We start from the raw sequence: 17429 nt of genomic DNA, 5'->3' as shown, positions 1-17429 counted from the left end.
AGACAGAAATTGGAAGTATTTCCAAATTTACAAATTCATTCTTGTTCTTTTTTTAAAAAATTTTTTTTAATGTTTATTTATTTTTGAGACAGAGAGAGACAGAGCATGAATGGGGGAGGGGCAGAGAGAGAGGGAGACACAGAATCGGAAGCAGGCTCCAGGCTCTGAGCCATCAGCCCAGAGCCTGACGCGGGGCTCAAACTCATGAACCGTGAGATCGTGACCTGAGCTGAAGTCGGACGCTCAACCGACTGAGCCACCCAGGCGCCCCATATATATTCTTGTCCTTTAACTAAATACCCTTCTGGATATTTTCTTATATTTGCACAAGGGCAACTTGGTACAAGAGTACTCACTGTAGCATTATTTGTAAAGCAAAAACACTGGAAATGGTCTAATGTCCATTGGTAGGTAACTACTTAAACACATTCTGATAGCCCATTCGATGGTGTACTGTCCCACCAGAGAATGCACAAGGAAGCTCTTTATGTACTGATGTAGAATGATTTCTAAAACATTAAATGAAAAAGCAGGGTGCAGAAATCTGTATTACACTACTATTTGTATAAGAAGGGAGAAGATGCCATTTATTTGCTATGAAGGTATAAGATATTTTTGCAGAGATACACTATGAAGTTTCTAATGGCATCTGCCTCTGAGAGGAGGAGCTGGCTGACTCCAGGGGCAGGAGTGGGTGGGACACTTTTTTTGTTTTTGGTTTTTGTTTTTTGAGAGCAGGGGAGGGGCAGAGAGAGAGAGAGAGAAAATCACAAATGGGCTCCACACTGTCAGAGCAGAGCCTGATGCGGGCTCAAAATCACAAACAGAGAGATCATGACCTGAGCCAAAACCAAGAGTCAGACATTCAACCAGCCGAGCCATCCAGGAGCCCCGTGGGTGGGAGACTTAAATTGCACAAGTAGTAAGTGATAGAGCTGGAATTTTGAATCTTGGATTCCAAAATGGATGTGTTTCCTCCCCCTCTCTCTTCTTATACAAAGGCCTTTAAAAATTTGAAAGCCTCTTTACTTGCCATTAGTCAGATATCCTTCTCTTTCGTACAATTCACAAGCAGCATATACTACAGTGTTTTCTTTAAAGTATAGTACTTTGAAGCACTTCAAACTTGGAATGAATTGTTGCCTGTCATTGTATTTCTTTAAAGCTCCAAACTAGTGGTCTTCTGCCAACTTATCCAGTTTGCCCATAAATTGTATTAATTTTTTAAAGGAGGGTATTGTGGAAAATAGCTTTTGTCTTTTATGGAAACATTAACTTTGTGTTTTTGTTGTTGTTTTTTTAAGGTTTCCATGGGTGAACTACCAAGATGACAATCTCAACATTTCGATTCCAGTGTTCAGTATTCATGGCAATCATGATGATCCCACAGGGGTACTTACTGGGTTCTTACAGTTTGTTGTCACTTTAGTTTGTGGAAGGCATTCTTGTCCTTTCCAGAAATTTTTCGTCAGTTGGCTCAGACAGTCAAGTTGACTTTGTATCATTCACATAGTCTTTTATATTGCTTTTTAGATAATTTTTAAAAATCTGTAATAATAGTTGGTGTGTGAGGTGTGCTTTTATTTCATTAGTGCTGAGGTTGACAATAACTCGAAGTAAGGATAAATACCTAACATTTGTATGAAGCTTTACAGTTTACCTGGTGCTTTTGTGTGTCTCATTTCAAAATTTCACCTGTAGAAGACGATTTTTCATGGACAGTTCTAAATCTAAATTAGATCGTCTTATTACCTGTTTGATATGGAAGGACCTTATAAAGGTCCTACACTTGAAATATCTTTTTGTTTTATCTGATCATGAACACCATAAATCACTACTTACCTAGTTTTCTTCCCCCCATGGCTTAAGAGGTCAGCTTAATATTACAAAGCACTCATTTCATGGCTGGTTTTTATTTTTTGGTGGCTGGGACATCCTAAGTTTTGATGAAATGTTAACGTGGCATTTAGCATGTGGTTCCAGGTGCAGTAGGTCATTTGTAATTGAAGAAACATAGCAAATACTTTCACTATTGTAATTTTATTTTGAGAAGACACTGTCCTGATCTATGTTTTAGTAAGTGGTATATGGAATATACTTTTAATAGGTAATATGATGGAGATTACTTATTTTTAGATATATACATTAATATTCTTTGAAAACATTCTACGTAGGCAGATGCCCTGTGTGCCCTGGACATACTAAGCTGTGCTGGATTTGTAAATCACTTTGGACGTTCAGTGTCTGTGGAGAAGATAGACATTAGTCCAGTTTTGCTCCAAAAAGGAAGCTCCAAAATTGCTTTATATGGCTTAGGTAAGATGATTTTATTTTACTGTTTATGACAATACATAATTGTTTAAGCAACTGGGAAATCACATTCTGGAATGAATTTTCTTGCTGTTTGGGAAAGAGTGAGGCAAATCTAATTATTCCTTATGTGTGACCATAAAAAAATGATAGAAGGTTTTAGTAGAATTTTTTAGTGTTTAGTAACACCATTAGCCCTTGATACTTCTTTCATTGGAGGTTTTGATTTAAAAAAATGTTTTCTTTTACTATCTATTGTTTATTTTTTCTTTCTTTTAGACTCAGATATAGAATCCTGAATGTTAGAATTATAGAGTAATTAGAAAAACTGCATTTTAGGGGTGCCTGGGTAGCTCATTTGTTTAAGTGGCCGACTCTTGATTTTGGCTCAGGTCATGATCTCACAGTTCATGAATTCGAGCCCCACCAAAGCTGTGAGTGCAGAGCCTGCTTTGATCCTTGGTCTCCTTCTCTCTGCCTCTCTCCCCTCATGCTCATTCTCTGTCTCTCAAAAATAAATAAACATTAAGAAAAAGAAAAACTGCATTTTGGTATCTTGGAAGTCTTTGAAATGTCTGAAGCTTCGCTGTCTAGTACAGTAAGTACCAGCCTCAGGTAGATATGGAGCACTTGAAATGGGGCTGGTCTGCGTTGAGGTATACTATAAATACAAAAATCACATCAGATTTCAGGGACTTAGAAAAAAAAAGTAAAGTACCTTATTAATATACTAGTATATTAATATATACTAATTATATACTAATACTAGTATATTAATATACTAATGTATAAATTAGTGTACTAATGTATAAATAAAATACATTAAAATTAATTTTACCTGTCTCTTTTTACTTGTTTTAATGTGGTTACTAGAAAATTTTAAATTCTGTATTTGGCCTGCTTTAGTGGCTCACATTATGTTTTTGTTAGACAGTGCTAGTTCAGATCTGTCATCTATAATGCTCAGAAAATTTGCTTTATCAACTTGACTGTCCTCAATTTATTTAATGTCCAGTAGGTAAAAAAAAAAAAAGCCTTTTTGCTAGGCTTGTAGCCATATGAACAAAAGATCAAAGAATATTTTTAGACTGCATTCAAAGTCTATTTGTTGAGTCTTCCTTGGATTAAGTTCAGGTTGATATTTTGTTTTATGAATGCAATAGCTTTAGTAGTTTTATTATGTATAGAGTTATAAAAATTATATTCTATGTTAAATCAACCTTAAAGTAGTACCCTGAGAGAAATGAGAAATTTCACACTGTAACCTTTGCATAGTTTTTATTATTTTTTGAGTGATTTTAGTATAATAGAAGCCTTAGAAGACCTTATTAATTCTCTTCTTCTTTTTTTTTTTTTTTTTTGTTAAATTTTTTTTCAACGTTTTATTTATTTTTGGGACAGAGAGAGACAGAGCATGAATGGGGGAGGGGCAGAGAGAGAGGGAGACACAGAATTGGAAACAGGCTCCAGGCTCTGAGCCATCAGCCCAGAGCCTGACGCGGGGCTCGAACTCACGGACCGCGAGATCGTGACCTGGCTGAAGTTGGACGCTTAACCGACTGTGCCACCCAGGCGCCCCTACTTAATTCTCTTCGAATATGTTTTTAAAAGTATAATTATGATGGATGGTTTATTTAAATACTTTCTCCAGGGCGCTTACAGTCTTTATCCAGTTTTCATAATTTCTAAAAAGTAGAAAAGCATCATGGTTATCTGTAGAGAGATGGAAAATGAGATCAAAGTGTTATGTCTGATTTCCCAGGTGATAGAGCAGGAAGTGAAATATACTTTTTAAAAAGCTACTAACAGGTATTTTAATCACTGTAGTGTTAGGGGTCATATCTGCAGAAAATCATTGATCCCCCTACTTTCAGACTAAGATCCTGTTATGCCTCAGGCACCCCCTGGAATATCCCTCAGTCTCCATTTTCTCCCAGAGTCTCATTCCATCCTGTTCTCTTCTTTTTTTTTTTTTTTTTTTTTTAATTTTTTTTTTTCAACGTTTATTTATTTTTGGGACGGAGAGAGACAGGGAATGAACGGGGGAGGGGCAGAGAGAGAGGGAGACACAGAATCGGAAACAGGCTCCAGGCTCCGAGCCATCAGCCCAGAGCCCGACGCGGGGCTCGAACTCCCGGACCGCGAGATCGTGACCTGGCTGAAGTCGGACGCTCAACCGACTGCGCCACCCAGGCGCCCCCATCCTGTTCTCTTCTTAACTGGACTACACACAACATACACACACACACACACACACACCCCACTTCTTCTCTCTACACACTAGAACTCTATAGTTAGCAAATTCCCTCCTATCATCAGTTTCTTCTCTGCATGTTAACTCCACTCCGACTTAATAGGAAACTAGTCCCTAAGGCTCTGCTTCCCACTCACTTCTCACAGGCTTCTTACAGGCCTTAGGGTGGAGTGTGAGGGATCACTGTTCTCCCTTCTCCCTGCTTGCCATTTTTCCTATCTGCAGACACCCTGCCCCCTTGAAGCTAATTGCCAGGTGGCTAGACTGCCCTGTCCTTTCCCTCAAATTTTTCACCTACTTACCTTCAAATTGTGTCTGTGTTCTCAGAGCTTCAACACCTAAGTAGATCAGTCAACCTTCTGATGCCTTGGGCTTTGTATGCCTTGACTTTTTTGTTTCCAGTTTATATGTTCTACATTGCACCATCTGTTCCATTGGTCACACTCTAGAAATTCTCTTTAAGAAGCTAGACTTCTAGTTCTTACATTTCTGCATTGTTGGATTTTCTTCCAAGGCCTTCTCTAATGACTGCATAAAGCAGCAACTCGTCCCCTCACTGATACTCGCCACTTAGCATCTTTTGTCCCTTTTACAGTATTTAAAAGTGTAATTTGTGTGTTTACTTGGTTTTTTTTGGCTGCTTCCATTAGACTAAGGTGATCCTTTAGGGTACAAGAAGAATTATTTAAAAGTCATTATATTATTATTTTTTTTTTTTTTAATTTTTTTTTCAACGTTTATTTATTTTTGGGACAGAGAGAGACAGAGCATGAACGGGGGAGGGGCAGAGAGAGAGGGAGACACAGAATCGGAAACAGGCTCCAGGCTCTGAGCCATCAGCCCAGAGCCTGATGCGGGGCTCGAACTCACGGACCGCGAGATCGTGACCTGACTGAAGTCGGACGCTTAACCGACTGCGCCACCCAGGCGCCCCAAAAGTCATTATATTATTAAAAAGCATAATATCTTTATTTAAAAACCATTTATAAGGGGGCTGGGTAAGGACTAGGCATTGGTGGCTCAGTCTGTTAAACGTCTAATTCTTGATTTTGGTTCAGGTCATGATCTCACAGTTCATGAGTTTGAGCCCCGCATCAGGCTCTGCACCGACAGTGTGGATTCTGTCCCTGTTTTTCTCTGCCCCTCCCCTGCTCACTCTCTATCTCTGTCTCAAAACTAAACCTTTTTTTTTAAGGTTTAAAAAAACCCAATATGTAAGATTATTTTTAAATGCATTTATTTTTTTATTTCATCCTTTTTAATGTGTGTATTTTATAATGTGTATGTTAGGTCAAAAGTATGTATAATAAAGGGATAGTGGAAAACAATATTATTAGAAATTTTAATAAGAATTTAAGCATAGAAAACTCAAATTTTTATTCTGTATTTTCCAGATTTTGAAGGTATGTATGCCTGACATGGAAAAAAATTTTTTTTTTTTTTCTCCAAAATGTTTGTTTATTTTTGAGAGAGAGAGAGAGAGAGAGCATGGGAGAAAGCGGGCTCTGTGCTGACAGCAGAGAGCCCGATGCGGGGCTCGAACTCATGAACCATGACCTGAGCCGAAACCAAGAGTCAGATGCCCCACTGACTGAGCCACCCAAGCGCCCTGGGAAACATGTTTTTAATACATGTATCTTCTTAGCAGCTGTCATGTGAGAACCTGGAACATACTCATTTGTAAATAATGATACATTTCAAATGTATCTCTAATAAGAACATGAAATACTTAGAGAAGCACAAAATTTAGAAGTGAAACATTCTTTTTTGAAAACTAAGTAAGAAACCAGTTATTAAAATAACGTCTATTTCAGGGTCCATTCCAGATGAAAGGCTCTATCGAATGTTTGTCAATAAAAAGGTAACAATGTTGAGACCAAAAGAAGATGAGAACTCTTGGTTTAACTTATTTGTGATTCATCAGAACAGGTAAACGAATTTTTTGAAAAAAACTTCTTTTTAAAATTTTGAGTCAAGTATGGAGGTTCCTTAAATCTCTGTTTCCAAGCTTCCCAGTTTCCATAAAATGTTCCTTATTCTTTGAAAGTTGTCATTAAAGGATCATGCAGAACTTAACTGTGCTTCGTATGACTGCATTGTGAAATCGGTTCCAATATATATTATCTGTAAAGAATATGACATGTGCAAGAATAACCATAAAATCAAATAATCTTAAATTCAAGTAGAACACTACCAGTGCATTATCCCATGCCCTTCTCTGACCCCGTATCTTTCCACATACTCCAAAAGGAAGCACTATTTTTAATTTGTATTTAATCAAATCCATTGCTTTTCCTTATTGTTTAATTGTGTATATCTGTCCACAATGAGTATTTTATTTGGTTTGGTGTAACTGGAGCCCTGCTGTATATTTTGCAGCTGGCTTAGTGTGTTACACATTACATTACTAAGATTCATCCATTTTGATGCTTAAAAGTGTAATTAATTTTCACTGGTATGTACAGTTCTACTTTTTCACGTGTTAGTGAATATTCTGTGTTACTTCCAGAGTCTTGCTTTCTTAAACCTTTTTGTTATGACTACTCTTACATGCATCTCCTGGTGCATGTATGCAAGTGTTTTTCTGGAATATATTAAATATAGCTAGATCAGTTTTCTTTTGCTAGTATTTTGAAGAAGTTTAATCTGTTGGTAGGGTGCAGGATTGATGGAAAGGAAGGAAGACTTGATGCAAGGCTTATTATGTGACCACAGATAAAATAGTGTGAAATGATGGTAGTGATGGGCGTGAAGATGATGTGGAAGGGACAGACCTGAGAAGTTATCAAGGAAGAATCCAAAGGGATTTGGGCCTGATTGTGTAACTTATTACTTACTGAACAGGTATTTATTGAGTGCAGGATCCCTGGCACTTGAACCCACTAAGTTCTCAGTGAAAGGAGGGCTTTAGGAGGCAGCCTTGCGTTGCCTTATGTACATTCTGAAAGAAACAGCTTTGAAGGAGGAGCAGGCCAGAGCTGTAGTAAGTGTGGTCTCCGTAGAACTTTGCACCACTTGGGAGTGTGCTCCTTCTCTTGCTTAGGGTTTCCCAGTTCTGCTACACTTTCTACTTTCCCAAAGTAGGGAAAAATCGGAAGGAGAAATCCTAAGTGATTGATTCCAAGAGCTGCAATCAGAATGTGAGATGGAATGGCAGCATTGGGGTTGGTAATGGCAGTTGCTGGTGACGTTCACAGTGATCATTTGATGAAGGTGGTCTGCTCCAGGTTTCACCATTGTCAAGGTCCCATTTTCCATTCTGTAATTAATAGTTTGGTAAAAATACTTTGAGGCTGTGTGAATATCCTGTTTTGCCTTAAAATTTTGCCTGCTAATTCTAGCATCCATTGGTGAATCTTGTTTCTAGCAATGCATACTATGATGTTGTGTTATTTTTTAATTCCCCTCATTCTGTCTGCATTTATTCATTGAAAGTCTTCTGTAAGGAAAATTTGTTGCTTCTCTCTCGTTTATTCATTTTTTTATTTATGTTGTTATGGACTCAAGGGTATTTATTTTATCCTTTGAGTTATAATCCAGTACTATCCAGTTTTTTTGTTGTTGCTCAAATTCTTCCAGCTTTGACCATTGGGAGTTTTTTTATATTAGATTCTGTGTCCTTTCAGCATGGCTTCTTCTTTCTTTATGCATTTATGTATTTATTTAATCTTCCTTAACTTCCTTAACTTTAAACTTCCTTAACTAATAAGTACATTTACTTATTTTTTACTACCACAAGATGCTTCTGCCTCATCTTGTGTTTTTCTGCCCTGGCCCTGGAATCAACCACTTCTCCAAGGAGCACTGATTGCTTTTATTGGAGAAGAGTATTTAGAAACCCAGATATGGCCACTAGGTGTGCTTACTGCTACTGGGGCTGTCTTAGCCCTCAGTAATCAGAGTTAAGGAAATATGTGCATATGTCCTAACCCATGCATACACATCTATATTTGTGTATTGACATATGTGTTACACACACACACACACAAACAGAAGCATGAGTTCATACTTACTCTAATCCAGCCCTATAGGGTTCATTTTTGTCTTCTCCCTTTTCTTTTTTTTTTCTTTTTCTTTTAGAGAGAGAGAGAGTTTGAACAGGGGAGAGGGGTAGAGGGAGAGAGAGAATCTTAAGCAGACTCCATGCCCAGCACAGACACCGAAATGGGGCTCAGTTCCACAACCCTGGGATCAAGACCTGAGCTGAAATCAAGAGTCAGATGATCAACTGACTGAGCCACCCAGGTGCCCCATTTTTTTAGTTTTTCTTTTCTTTTCTTTTTTATTTTAGAGAGAGAGTGGGAGCAGGGCAGAGGGGCAGAGGGAGTGTCTTCTCCCTTTTCTTATTTGGGAGTTCTTTCTCTAACAGAAACCTGGATCATTTTATCTATAGTATATTTACTTATTTTTTCAATCTTGGTTGACATATAAGGTAATTTTTTAAAATTGCTGACCTGTACCCCTGTGAGAAACAAATTTACCAACTAGTATACAGTGTTTATGTAAGTGATTTTTGTTTTTAGCCTCACTATATCTAGTCAAAACACCACCTCTAGGGGCAACTGGGAGGCTCAGTCAGTTAAGTGTCTGACTTTGGCTCAGGTCACGATCTCCTGGTTTGTAAGTTTAAGCTCCACATCAGGCTCTCTGCTGACAGCACACAGCCCTCTTCGGATCCTCTGTCCCTCCCTTGCTAGTGTTCTTTCTCTCTGTCTCTCTTTCAAAATAAACTTTAGGGACACAAAGAAAACACCACCTCCAAGGTTACTTAGGCCAGCTCCTTTTTCTCCCTCCCACTTGAACATAACTGTGCAATTCTTTTGTAGTACTGTTAGATGCATTTGTCACCCTCTGCATTCTTAAGTACTTCATTGTTTTCTAGAGAGCACTAGTCCACGTGCAAGCCAGGGAGGAATTGAGAGAGTATCTTCAGCAGGCTCCAAGCCCAGCATGAGGCCAGACGCAGGGCTTAATCTCACAACTGTGAGATCATGACTTTATTTCCCATTTGTTTCTATACCTGGGCCTGTTTGTTTTTCTGGCAGCGAAAGAAGGAAAGCGGAAGAGCACTTTGTCATGTAATATATTTCCACAAGGCTGTTTTGATCGACTTCTAAGTCAAAAGTCAGATGGAAGTCACAGAGTCAGCCCACAGGCATAATCTTCCCTCTGCATGCAAGAGATGGTGCTCTGTGAAGGCACGATTGTATCATACAATATTTGAGTTATGCTTTGTTTCTTCAGTAACTGTGATAATGTTCCCTAGATGGGTGTTTTTTACACAAAAACATTCTTAGATATACAAGCCTGCTGCTGCTCTGATTTCCCTTCCTGCTTTTCATTCTGCTCAGCCACTCCCCCCTCCCTGCCGTCCTTAAACTCACTGAACACATTCCCACCTCGATACCTCTGTCATGTGCTCTGTGACTTTCTGCCCAGGACTCAGCCCTCTCCCGAGGGCTTTCTTCCCTCGCTTACAGTTTTGTTTTGTTTTTTTTCGTTCCTCTTACACTTGATCCCTCATCACAGTTCTCTGCCCTTGCGTCACCTGGCTAAGTGGCTTGTCCTGACCACCTTGCACATAGTAGCATTCCTGTTGTGTGTCACTTTTCCCTTTTTCTTTACAGCACTTAGCACTATCTGACAAATTATACGTGCGTACGTAAGCACATACACATACATACTATGTTATTGCTTGTTTCACTAGCGCAAGGACTTTGTTCACTGCTGTTGTCTTCGGTATCTAGAAGAGGTCTGGAACACTAGGCACGTAGTAGGCACACAGAAAATACTTGTTGAATGAGTAAGTTTTCGATTTGCCTTAAGCGAATGCTGGGTTGAAGTATTTGAATACTTTTACTTAAATTCCCAATGATGAAGTCAGTATTTGGGAAAACTTTCTTCTGGTCTTTCCTCTCTTTGGGTGTTTACATATCTCTTAATAAAGGCAACTAATCTAGGTATAAAACCAGAGTATGCAAAAATCTTCATACAATATCATTTAATAATATTTATTATGAAAGTTATTTATAAATTCATCTCTTAAGTAAGACAAACTTTCTTACACCCATTATTATGAGTGAACAAAACATGCTAAAAAATGACTGGAAATTTTTAGATTTTTTTTTTTTTTTTTTTTTTTTTTACAAAGTTTAGATTTAATTCACTTTATTTTCTGATTACATATGTACATAATCAAACCAACTTACCGTTTTCATTATTGAGAGAGCTCATGCTTTTCTGACTTTCCCTCTGTAAAGCCTTTCGTGATCTGCCTCTCAGTGTGGAACTGACCCTTTCTCTTTTGTGGCGCCTACTTGTCTGTGCCCTGCAAGTTTGTAAACCTTTTGAGGGCAGGAATTAGGTATTATGTTTGCATCCCTAATCTCTTGAATAGTTTTTGGCACATAGAAGAGACATAACAAGGCTTTGATGAATGGAGAAAGAAAGATCTGTGTAGATTTACTTAATGTGAAGTGTCTCTGTATCTCTGGACATTTATTTATTTTTAAAAATCTTGGTATAGGAGTAAACACGGAAATACTAACTTCATTCCAGAACAATTTTTGGATGACTTCATTGATCTTGTTATCTGGGGCCATGAACATGAGTGTAAAATAGCTCCAACCAAAAATGAACAACAGCTCTTTTATGTATCACAACCTGGAAGTTCAGTGGTTACTTCTCTTTCCCCAGGAGAGGCTGTAAAGAAGTAAGTAATGGTTATATTTTCCAAATCAATTCAAATAAAAAAAATACCTGCTATAATACTATCATCATTTAATAGGTTCAAGATAGTGATGGTTCTCTATATGATAGATTTCTTCACAAAGATTCACCATTCAGTGTAGTCTTACTGTTTTCCCAGCTCTTAAGCTGTGTTCAACAGGAGAGCCTCCCAATGGTGTTAATGATTTTGCAGCTTATTAGGCATATTCAGGGCTAATAGTTTTACTAATTAAATTTCAAGTTAAAGTGCTATGACGATGATTACTAATTTCCCAAAGTCCATTTGTAAACAAATTTACCTAACACCATTTAATTAAGATTTTTTTGGTTATAAGTGGAATATTATAGCACATCTCATTTCTTTTAGTTCTTTAGTTATATGCTAAAGTAGTTAACACTGATTAAGCCCAATTTTTATGATGGATTTCACCACTTGAATCCACTCAGATTTTGATTGTTAAGATGATAATAGTAGGTTTAAAGAATATGGTAGTAGGATATATGGGTTTTTTTCTTCATATTCTGCTAGTTCATTTTATGTATGTATGTGTACTTATATACACAGATGTAATACATATATATACCACTATCATAGTCCTGGTAACATTTTGTTTGATCCACTGTCTGTCTGTCTTCCCTCACTAAACTATATTTGTTCAGACAGGAGGGATGACTGGATTTTATTCTGGGGAAGAGGGATGTTTAGCATTTGTCCTGTGATAACAGCATTAAGATTAAGTTGCTAAAAAAATTTTTTTTAAGAGTATGATTTTATAAAGAAATATTTTGTAGAAACTTAGAAATATGATAGTTTTAATGTGCACATTTTCCTGAGAAAATTTACAGCGTGACAAGGCTTTCGATTCCCTCCTCACTTCAGGCATGTTGGTTTGCTGCGCGTTAAGGGAAGGAAGATGAATATGCAGAAAATTCCTCTCCACACAGTGCGGCAGTTTTTTATGGAGGATATTGTTCTGGCCGATCATCCAGACATTTTTAACCCAGATAATCCTAAAGTAACCCAGGCCATACAAAGCTTCTGTTTGGAGAAGGTAATTTCTCTGGATAAAGGTCAATGAGATGTGCTTTGGTTGAAGGTTATTGACAATTAATTGAATGCTTCAGTGGAGATGGGGAAGTCGCCATATTTGTAACATTCTCAGGAAGCCTGCAAGGGACGACTGTTGTTCCATGAATGAGTTTAGTTGTATCAAGGACTTTTTTTTTCTAGTCTCTGAGATGGAAGACTGTTACATGTAGGACAAACTCTGTTTAATTAAACCCCCTCCCAGTTCCATCCCTCCTCCTCAAAAACAAACACTTAATTTTTTCTTTTAATTCTGACTGGATAACTTGTGCATTTCATTTATGACAGGAGGCAGTGGCTTTGATTGGGGAATTGCGGGGGGGGGGGGAACCATGGAGGATGAAGAGAGCCTTAGCATCTCATCTCATCTCATCTCATTCTACCCTGAAAGCTACCCCAAATGAAATCTTGAAGTGTGTTTGCTCTGTGCCTTGTAGCTTCAGCAGAAGTACCATACCTCACCTACCAAGCAGATTGCCACCCCTGGACCTCTGAGACATTCTAGAGCCACTGCAGAAGTGGTGTGAATGCATTTAATAATCTGTAAATTGACAGCTTAATGACATTAATTGTGGGTACTGAGTTCTTACAATTATCACTGGTATTCATTGGCTGCTTATATATTCTGGGCACTGGTGACAGCATTTTCTGTTTAATCCACTCAACAATGCTGTAGGTGGGTAGATTGTGCCATCCGCATTTTATAGAAAGAGGAACCGAACTTTAGGTGGAATAACTCGCCCAGTGGCACAGCATTCCTGGCAGCATGTAACTGCCATAGCTGAAAAACTGCAGAGTATGCTGGATTCGGGAGGATTCAGTCTAAAAATTCCCATCAGGACTGCAGTTTCTGTCTGCTTCCGTGTTTGGTCCCATGACACCCCCTCTGTAGGTAGCTGTCTTACGCTTCACTCTGAAGAGGTGGGCGTGTCCATGCGGTGGCCCGCAGACTCACAATGTGCCTACAGCCGAAAGAGCCTGGTTTTCCCAGTGGTTCCGTTGGACTCGGGTCGTGGATGTGTCCCTGGGAGGTGGAAGACAGATTGATTGGTCAGGCCTACGTCAGGTCTGTCAGCCGAGACATCTTAGACTGAGTAATTCTCTGTCGTGGGAGGTTGCACTGTAGGGATTTCAGCAATATCTCTGACCTCCACCTGCTAGATGCCAGTAGTCCCTTTGCCCCAAGTCATGACAGTATTTTTATTTTGAGATTAAAGAAATGCTTGAAAATGCTGAGCGAGAACGTCTGGGAAACTCTCGACAGCCAGAGAAGCCTCTCATACGACTTCGAGTAAGTCCTACTTAGATAAATTAAACTTTATTATTTTAATTAGTAAGAAGGATATGTATAATAATAGCAATCACCAGCTTGCACCAGAAATAATAAAGGTACCAGGATTTGATTTAATCATAGTTTGATTCTGATAGGTTTGATACTTGTTTCCTTTTCTAAATAATCTGTTCTATCTAATAGGTTGGCTGAGATCTCGGCCTTTATCGTCTACTATCTCCCTCTTTATCCTCCATCCCAGACACCGTGGCCTACCTGCTGTCCCCTACTCTAACATACTACCCTTCTCTACGTCTGCTCAGTGAGGCCCCCCCAAATGAGATGGCACCCCCATACCTTCTCACCAGCACTCCTGATTTCCCTTACTCTGGTCTCCTTGTCCTTTGTTTACCACAATACATCCTCCTAACCTACTGTATACAATGTAATTATTTTGATTATTAACGTGTCCTCAGCCCTCAGCTACAAAGCTGTAAGCTCCATGAAAGCGTGCAACTTTGTGGATTTTGTTACCTCGTGTCCAAAGATCTCCAAACAGTTCTGGCATACAGCAAGTGCTTGATAAATACGATGAAAGAATAAGTATTTGAGAGGATTAAACAATTCTAAGAAATTGAAATGCTTCCTATGCCTGTAAAGCTACTGCTGTTTTCTATCATCATATAAACAAAGTAACAACTCTTTTTTTTTTTTTTTTTTTTTGTCCCTGTGCCTTTCCCTTCAGCTAGCTCTGCCTGTCTTTATTTTCTTCCAAACCCAGGTACTCAAGGAATAATCACAACAGCAGCACTACATCACCTGGGAAATTCTTAAAAATGCAGAATCTCAAGCCCTACATCAGACCCACTGAATTGCATTTTTTAAAGATTTTATTTTTTTATGTGAATCTCTACCCCCAGTGTGGGGCTCAAACTCATGACCCCAAGATCAAGGGTCGCATGTTTTGCCAACTGATCCAGCCAGGTGCCGCTGAATTGCGTTTTAATAAGATCACCAAGAGATTTGTATGCACGTTAAAATTTGAGAAACTCTGGGATGTAGAGTGTGAAGGTAAAGAGAGAACAGTCGAAGCCGAATGCCTGGGTTCAGGCATGTATGGGTTCAAACCAGTGTATGACCTAGGTTTGTACCTCATAGATTCGCAAAATTTAAATGAATTACATATTGACCTTTGCACAGGAAGTAATCTGGTGCCTTCTATTCCATTGTCATTGCTGAGATCGAGCCTTCATTCTCTCTTATCTGGCCTGTAACTGCAGCCTCCTACCTGACTCTGCCATTAGTTTTCCCCCTGTCTCCGCCTCTAGTCTATTCACACTAATGCCAAGATGATCCTTGTAAAACACAGTCTTGCATGTCTTCCCTGCTGAAAGGGACTTAATGGTCCCCTAGTGCTAACAGGAAGAAGTCTACACTCTTGCATGGCATTGAAGGGTTTATATGACCTGGTCAAAACCAAACTCTTTGGCTTCTTCCTTCCTTTTCTGCCAGAACCTTCTAAGCTCCAGCCATATTAGGTTAAAAGTTGCTGTTCCCTGGGTCCAGTAGAGTTTATTTTCCTCTTTCATACGTTTGTCCCTGCTGATCCTGCTGTGTGGAGTGTGCTGCTCTCCTTCCATAGCATTTCTTTCAACATCCACTTAAAGTTTACCCTCTTCTAGGAGCCTTTCTTGACCTCCCTTCAGAAGCAGTGCTTCTTCCTTTGTGTCTTCGGTCTGCTTTGTACGTACTTGTTCTAGTACCATTCACATTCTGCTGCAGTTATCTACATGTTTGTCTTGCCAGTCAGGTTGACAACCAAGATTATGCTTTTTTATGGTGATATAAAAATAGGCCCTTAGCAGAGTACCTAGCACACTGTGGACCCCTCAATAAAGTTTGCTTAGTGAACAAGTTTTGTGGCTCTTCAGAGCAGAAGATTACAAATCAGGTTAAGCTGGAGTATAATTGAGAAAGTGTGTGAAGAATTTTGGGGCGACCCTGTAGCATGAGCATTTAGCATTTTCTGCTATATAACATGGACGTGGTAGTGATATAATACATAGTTGCTTTGGGAGAACCACATCGTTCTCTTCGTCAGGTTAGAAGATCTCATGTTTCTCATCTATGTTTGCTGATACCATTAGAACTAACCAAACTTAAATAGAAAGTTGGCATTCCTTTTCCTAAACACAGTAAATTCATGAAACAAAATAACAAATATTTTTATGTATGTAATATTCCAAAGTATGTTATATCAACTAGGGGACCCATGTTAATTTTATGACTAAGTGAACAAACACTGGAAGTACATTCTGTTCTGCATGCTGAGGGACACAGTGATGGTAAAATAGAAGAGGTTTTTAATTTATGGGGCTTATGGGAGATGGAGGTATGAGGAGAGACCTAAAAAACAGGTAGCAAATAAATGAACAGAATGCCAGCTAGTGCTAAGAGTGATGAAGAGTATAAATTGGGTGGAGGTTAGGGAATAGTTTGGATAGGCCAGCCTTGCAGCACCATGTTGGTTCCCAGAGCCTGTTTTTAGAACAACTAGTTTAGGGAAATGATGTATGTATTGGAAAAAGATGTATGTATTTCTCTTTGTGAAAGTATGACCATAAACTTGTTAACTTAGAGCCTGCCTGGAGAGTGACTGTTGTAAACAGATACTGTGTTTTAAAGGTAATCATTTCTTGGGGCGCCTGGGTGGCGCAGTCGGTTAAGCGTCCGACTTCAGCCAGGTCACAATCTCACCGTCTGTGAGTTCGAGCCCCGCGTCGGGCTCTGGGATGATGGCTCAGAGCCTGGAGCCTGTTTCTGATTCTGTGTCTCCCTCTCTCTCTGCTCCTCCCCCGTTCATGCTCTGTCTCTCTCTGTCCCAAAAATAAATAAACGTTGAAAAAAAAAATTAAAAAAAAAAAATAAAGGTAATCATTTCTCAAAGCTAACACATTTGATTCTGTTTCTGCATGGATCTTCCCAGCATTTATTCCTCAGTGTGAGAGTATATCCCTGAGATGATAGCAATTCACTAATGCATCTAGGGCCAGCCTTTTATTTCAGTGGAGAATTTTCTTTCTGTTTTGAAAGTTTAAATACTCCTGTTTAGGGGCGCCTGGGTGGCTCAGTCGGTTAAGCAGCCGACTTCGGCTCAGTTCATGATCTCGCAGTCCGTGAGTTCGAGCTCTGTGTCAGGCTCTGTGCTGACAGCTCAGAGCCTGGAGCCTGTCTCAGATTCTGTGTCTCCGTCTCTCTGACCCTCCCCCATCCATGCTCTGTCTCTCTCTGTGTCAAAAATAAATAAACGTTAAAAAAATTTTTTTTTTTAATATTCCTGTTTAGAAACTTCCCCTCCTTTCCAGATGGTACTCCTGGTGCCCAGGCTCTCAGTGTTATCCTGGGGAGAGTAACTCCTTCAGATCTTGTGGGAATTCTTGCTGTATCTTGATTCTGTCAAGCAAAGTGTCTTGTGTAAGCTTAGAAACCTTTGAAGCTTTATTTCCTCAGTAGAATGAAAGGTGTAACACCATCATGATCTTTTAATATGAATTATAGAACATTAACTTACTACCTTAAAAGCAGCAACATAAATAATGGAATTGGTAAACTGTTTCCAGGCCTTCATAGCTTGCTTTGTATTTCCAGGTGGACTATAGTGGAGGTTTTGAACCTTTCAGTGTTCTTCGCTTTAGCCAGAAATTTGTGGATCGGGTAGCTAACCCAAAAGATGTTATCCATTTTTTCAGGCACAGAGAACAAAAGGAAAACACAGGTAA

The 17429-nt window shown here is 39.1% G+C and overlaps 1 protein-coding gene across 9 annotated transcripts in view; it reads left to right on the top strand.

Moving 5' to 3' along the window:
• Positions 1-17429, top strand: part of MRE11 (MRE11 double strand break repair nuclease) — a 78583-nt gene that overhangs the window by 14229 nt on the left and 46925 nt on the right. For all 9 annotated transcript variants that reach the window (XM_040489638.1, XM_040489636.1, XM_040489637.1 and 6 more), the window contains 7 exons: positions 1305-1392; positions 2175-2316; positions 6379-6493; positions 11091-11276; positions 12174-12345; positions 13591-13671; positions 17299-17425. In XM_040489638.1, the coding sequence (XP_040345572.1) occupies positions 1305-1392; positions 2175-2316; positions 6379-6493; positions 11091-11276; positions 12174-12345; positions 13591-13671; positions 17299-17425 (911 nt within the window). The remainder of the gene's footprint in view (positions 1-1304; positions 1393-2174; positions 2317-6378; positions 6494-11090; positions 11277-12173; positions 12346-13590; positions 13672-17298; positions 17426-17429) is intronic.

Source organism: Herpailurus yagouaroundi, unplaced genomic scaffold, assembly GCF_014898765.1.
Source record: "Herpailurus yagouaroundi ecotype Mexico unplaced genomic scaffold, PumYag 180, whole genome shotgun sequence".
NCBI classification, from domain to species: Eukaryota; Metazoa; Chordata; class Mammalia; order Carnivora; family Felidae; genus Herpailurus; species Herpailurus yagouaroundi.
This window is presented reverse-complemented; position numbering and strand designations above follow the sequence as displayed.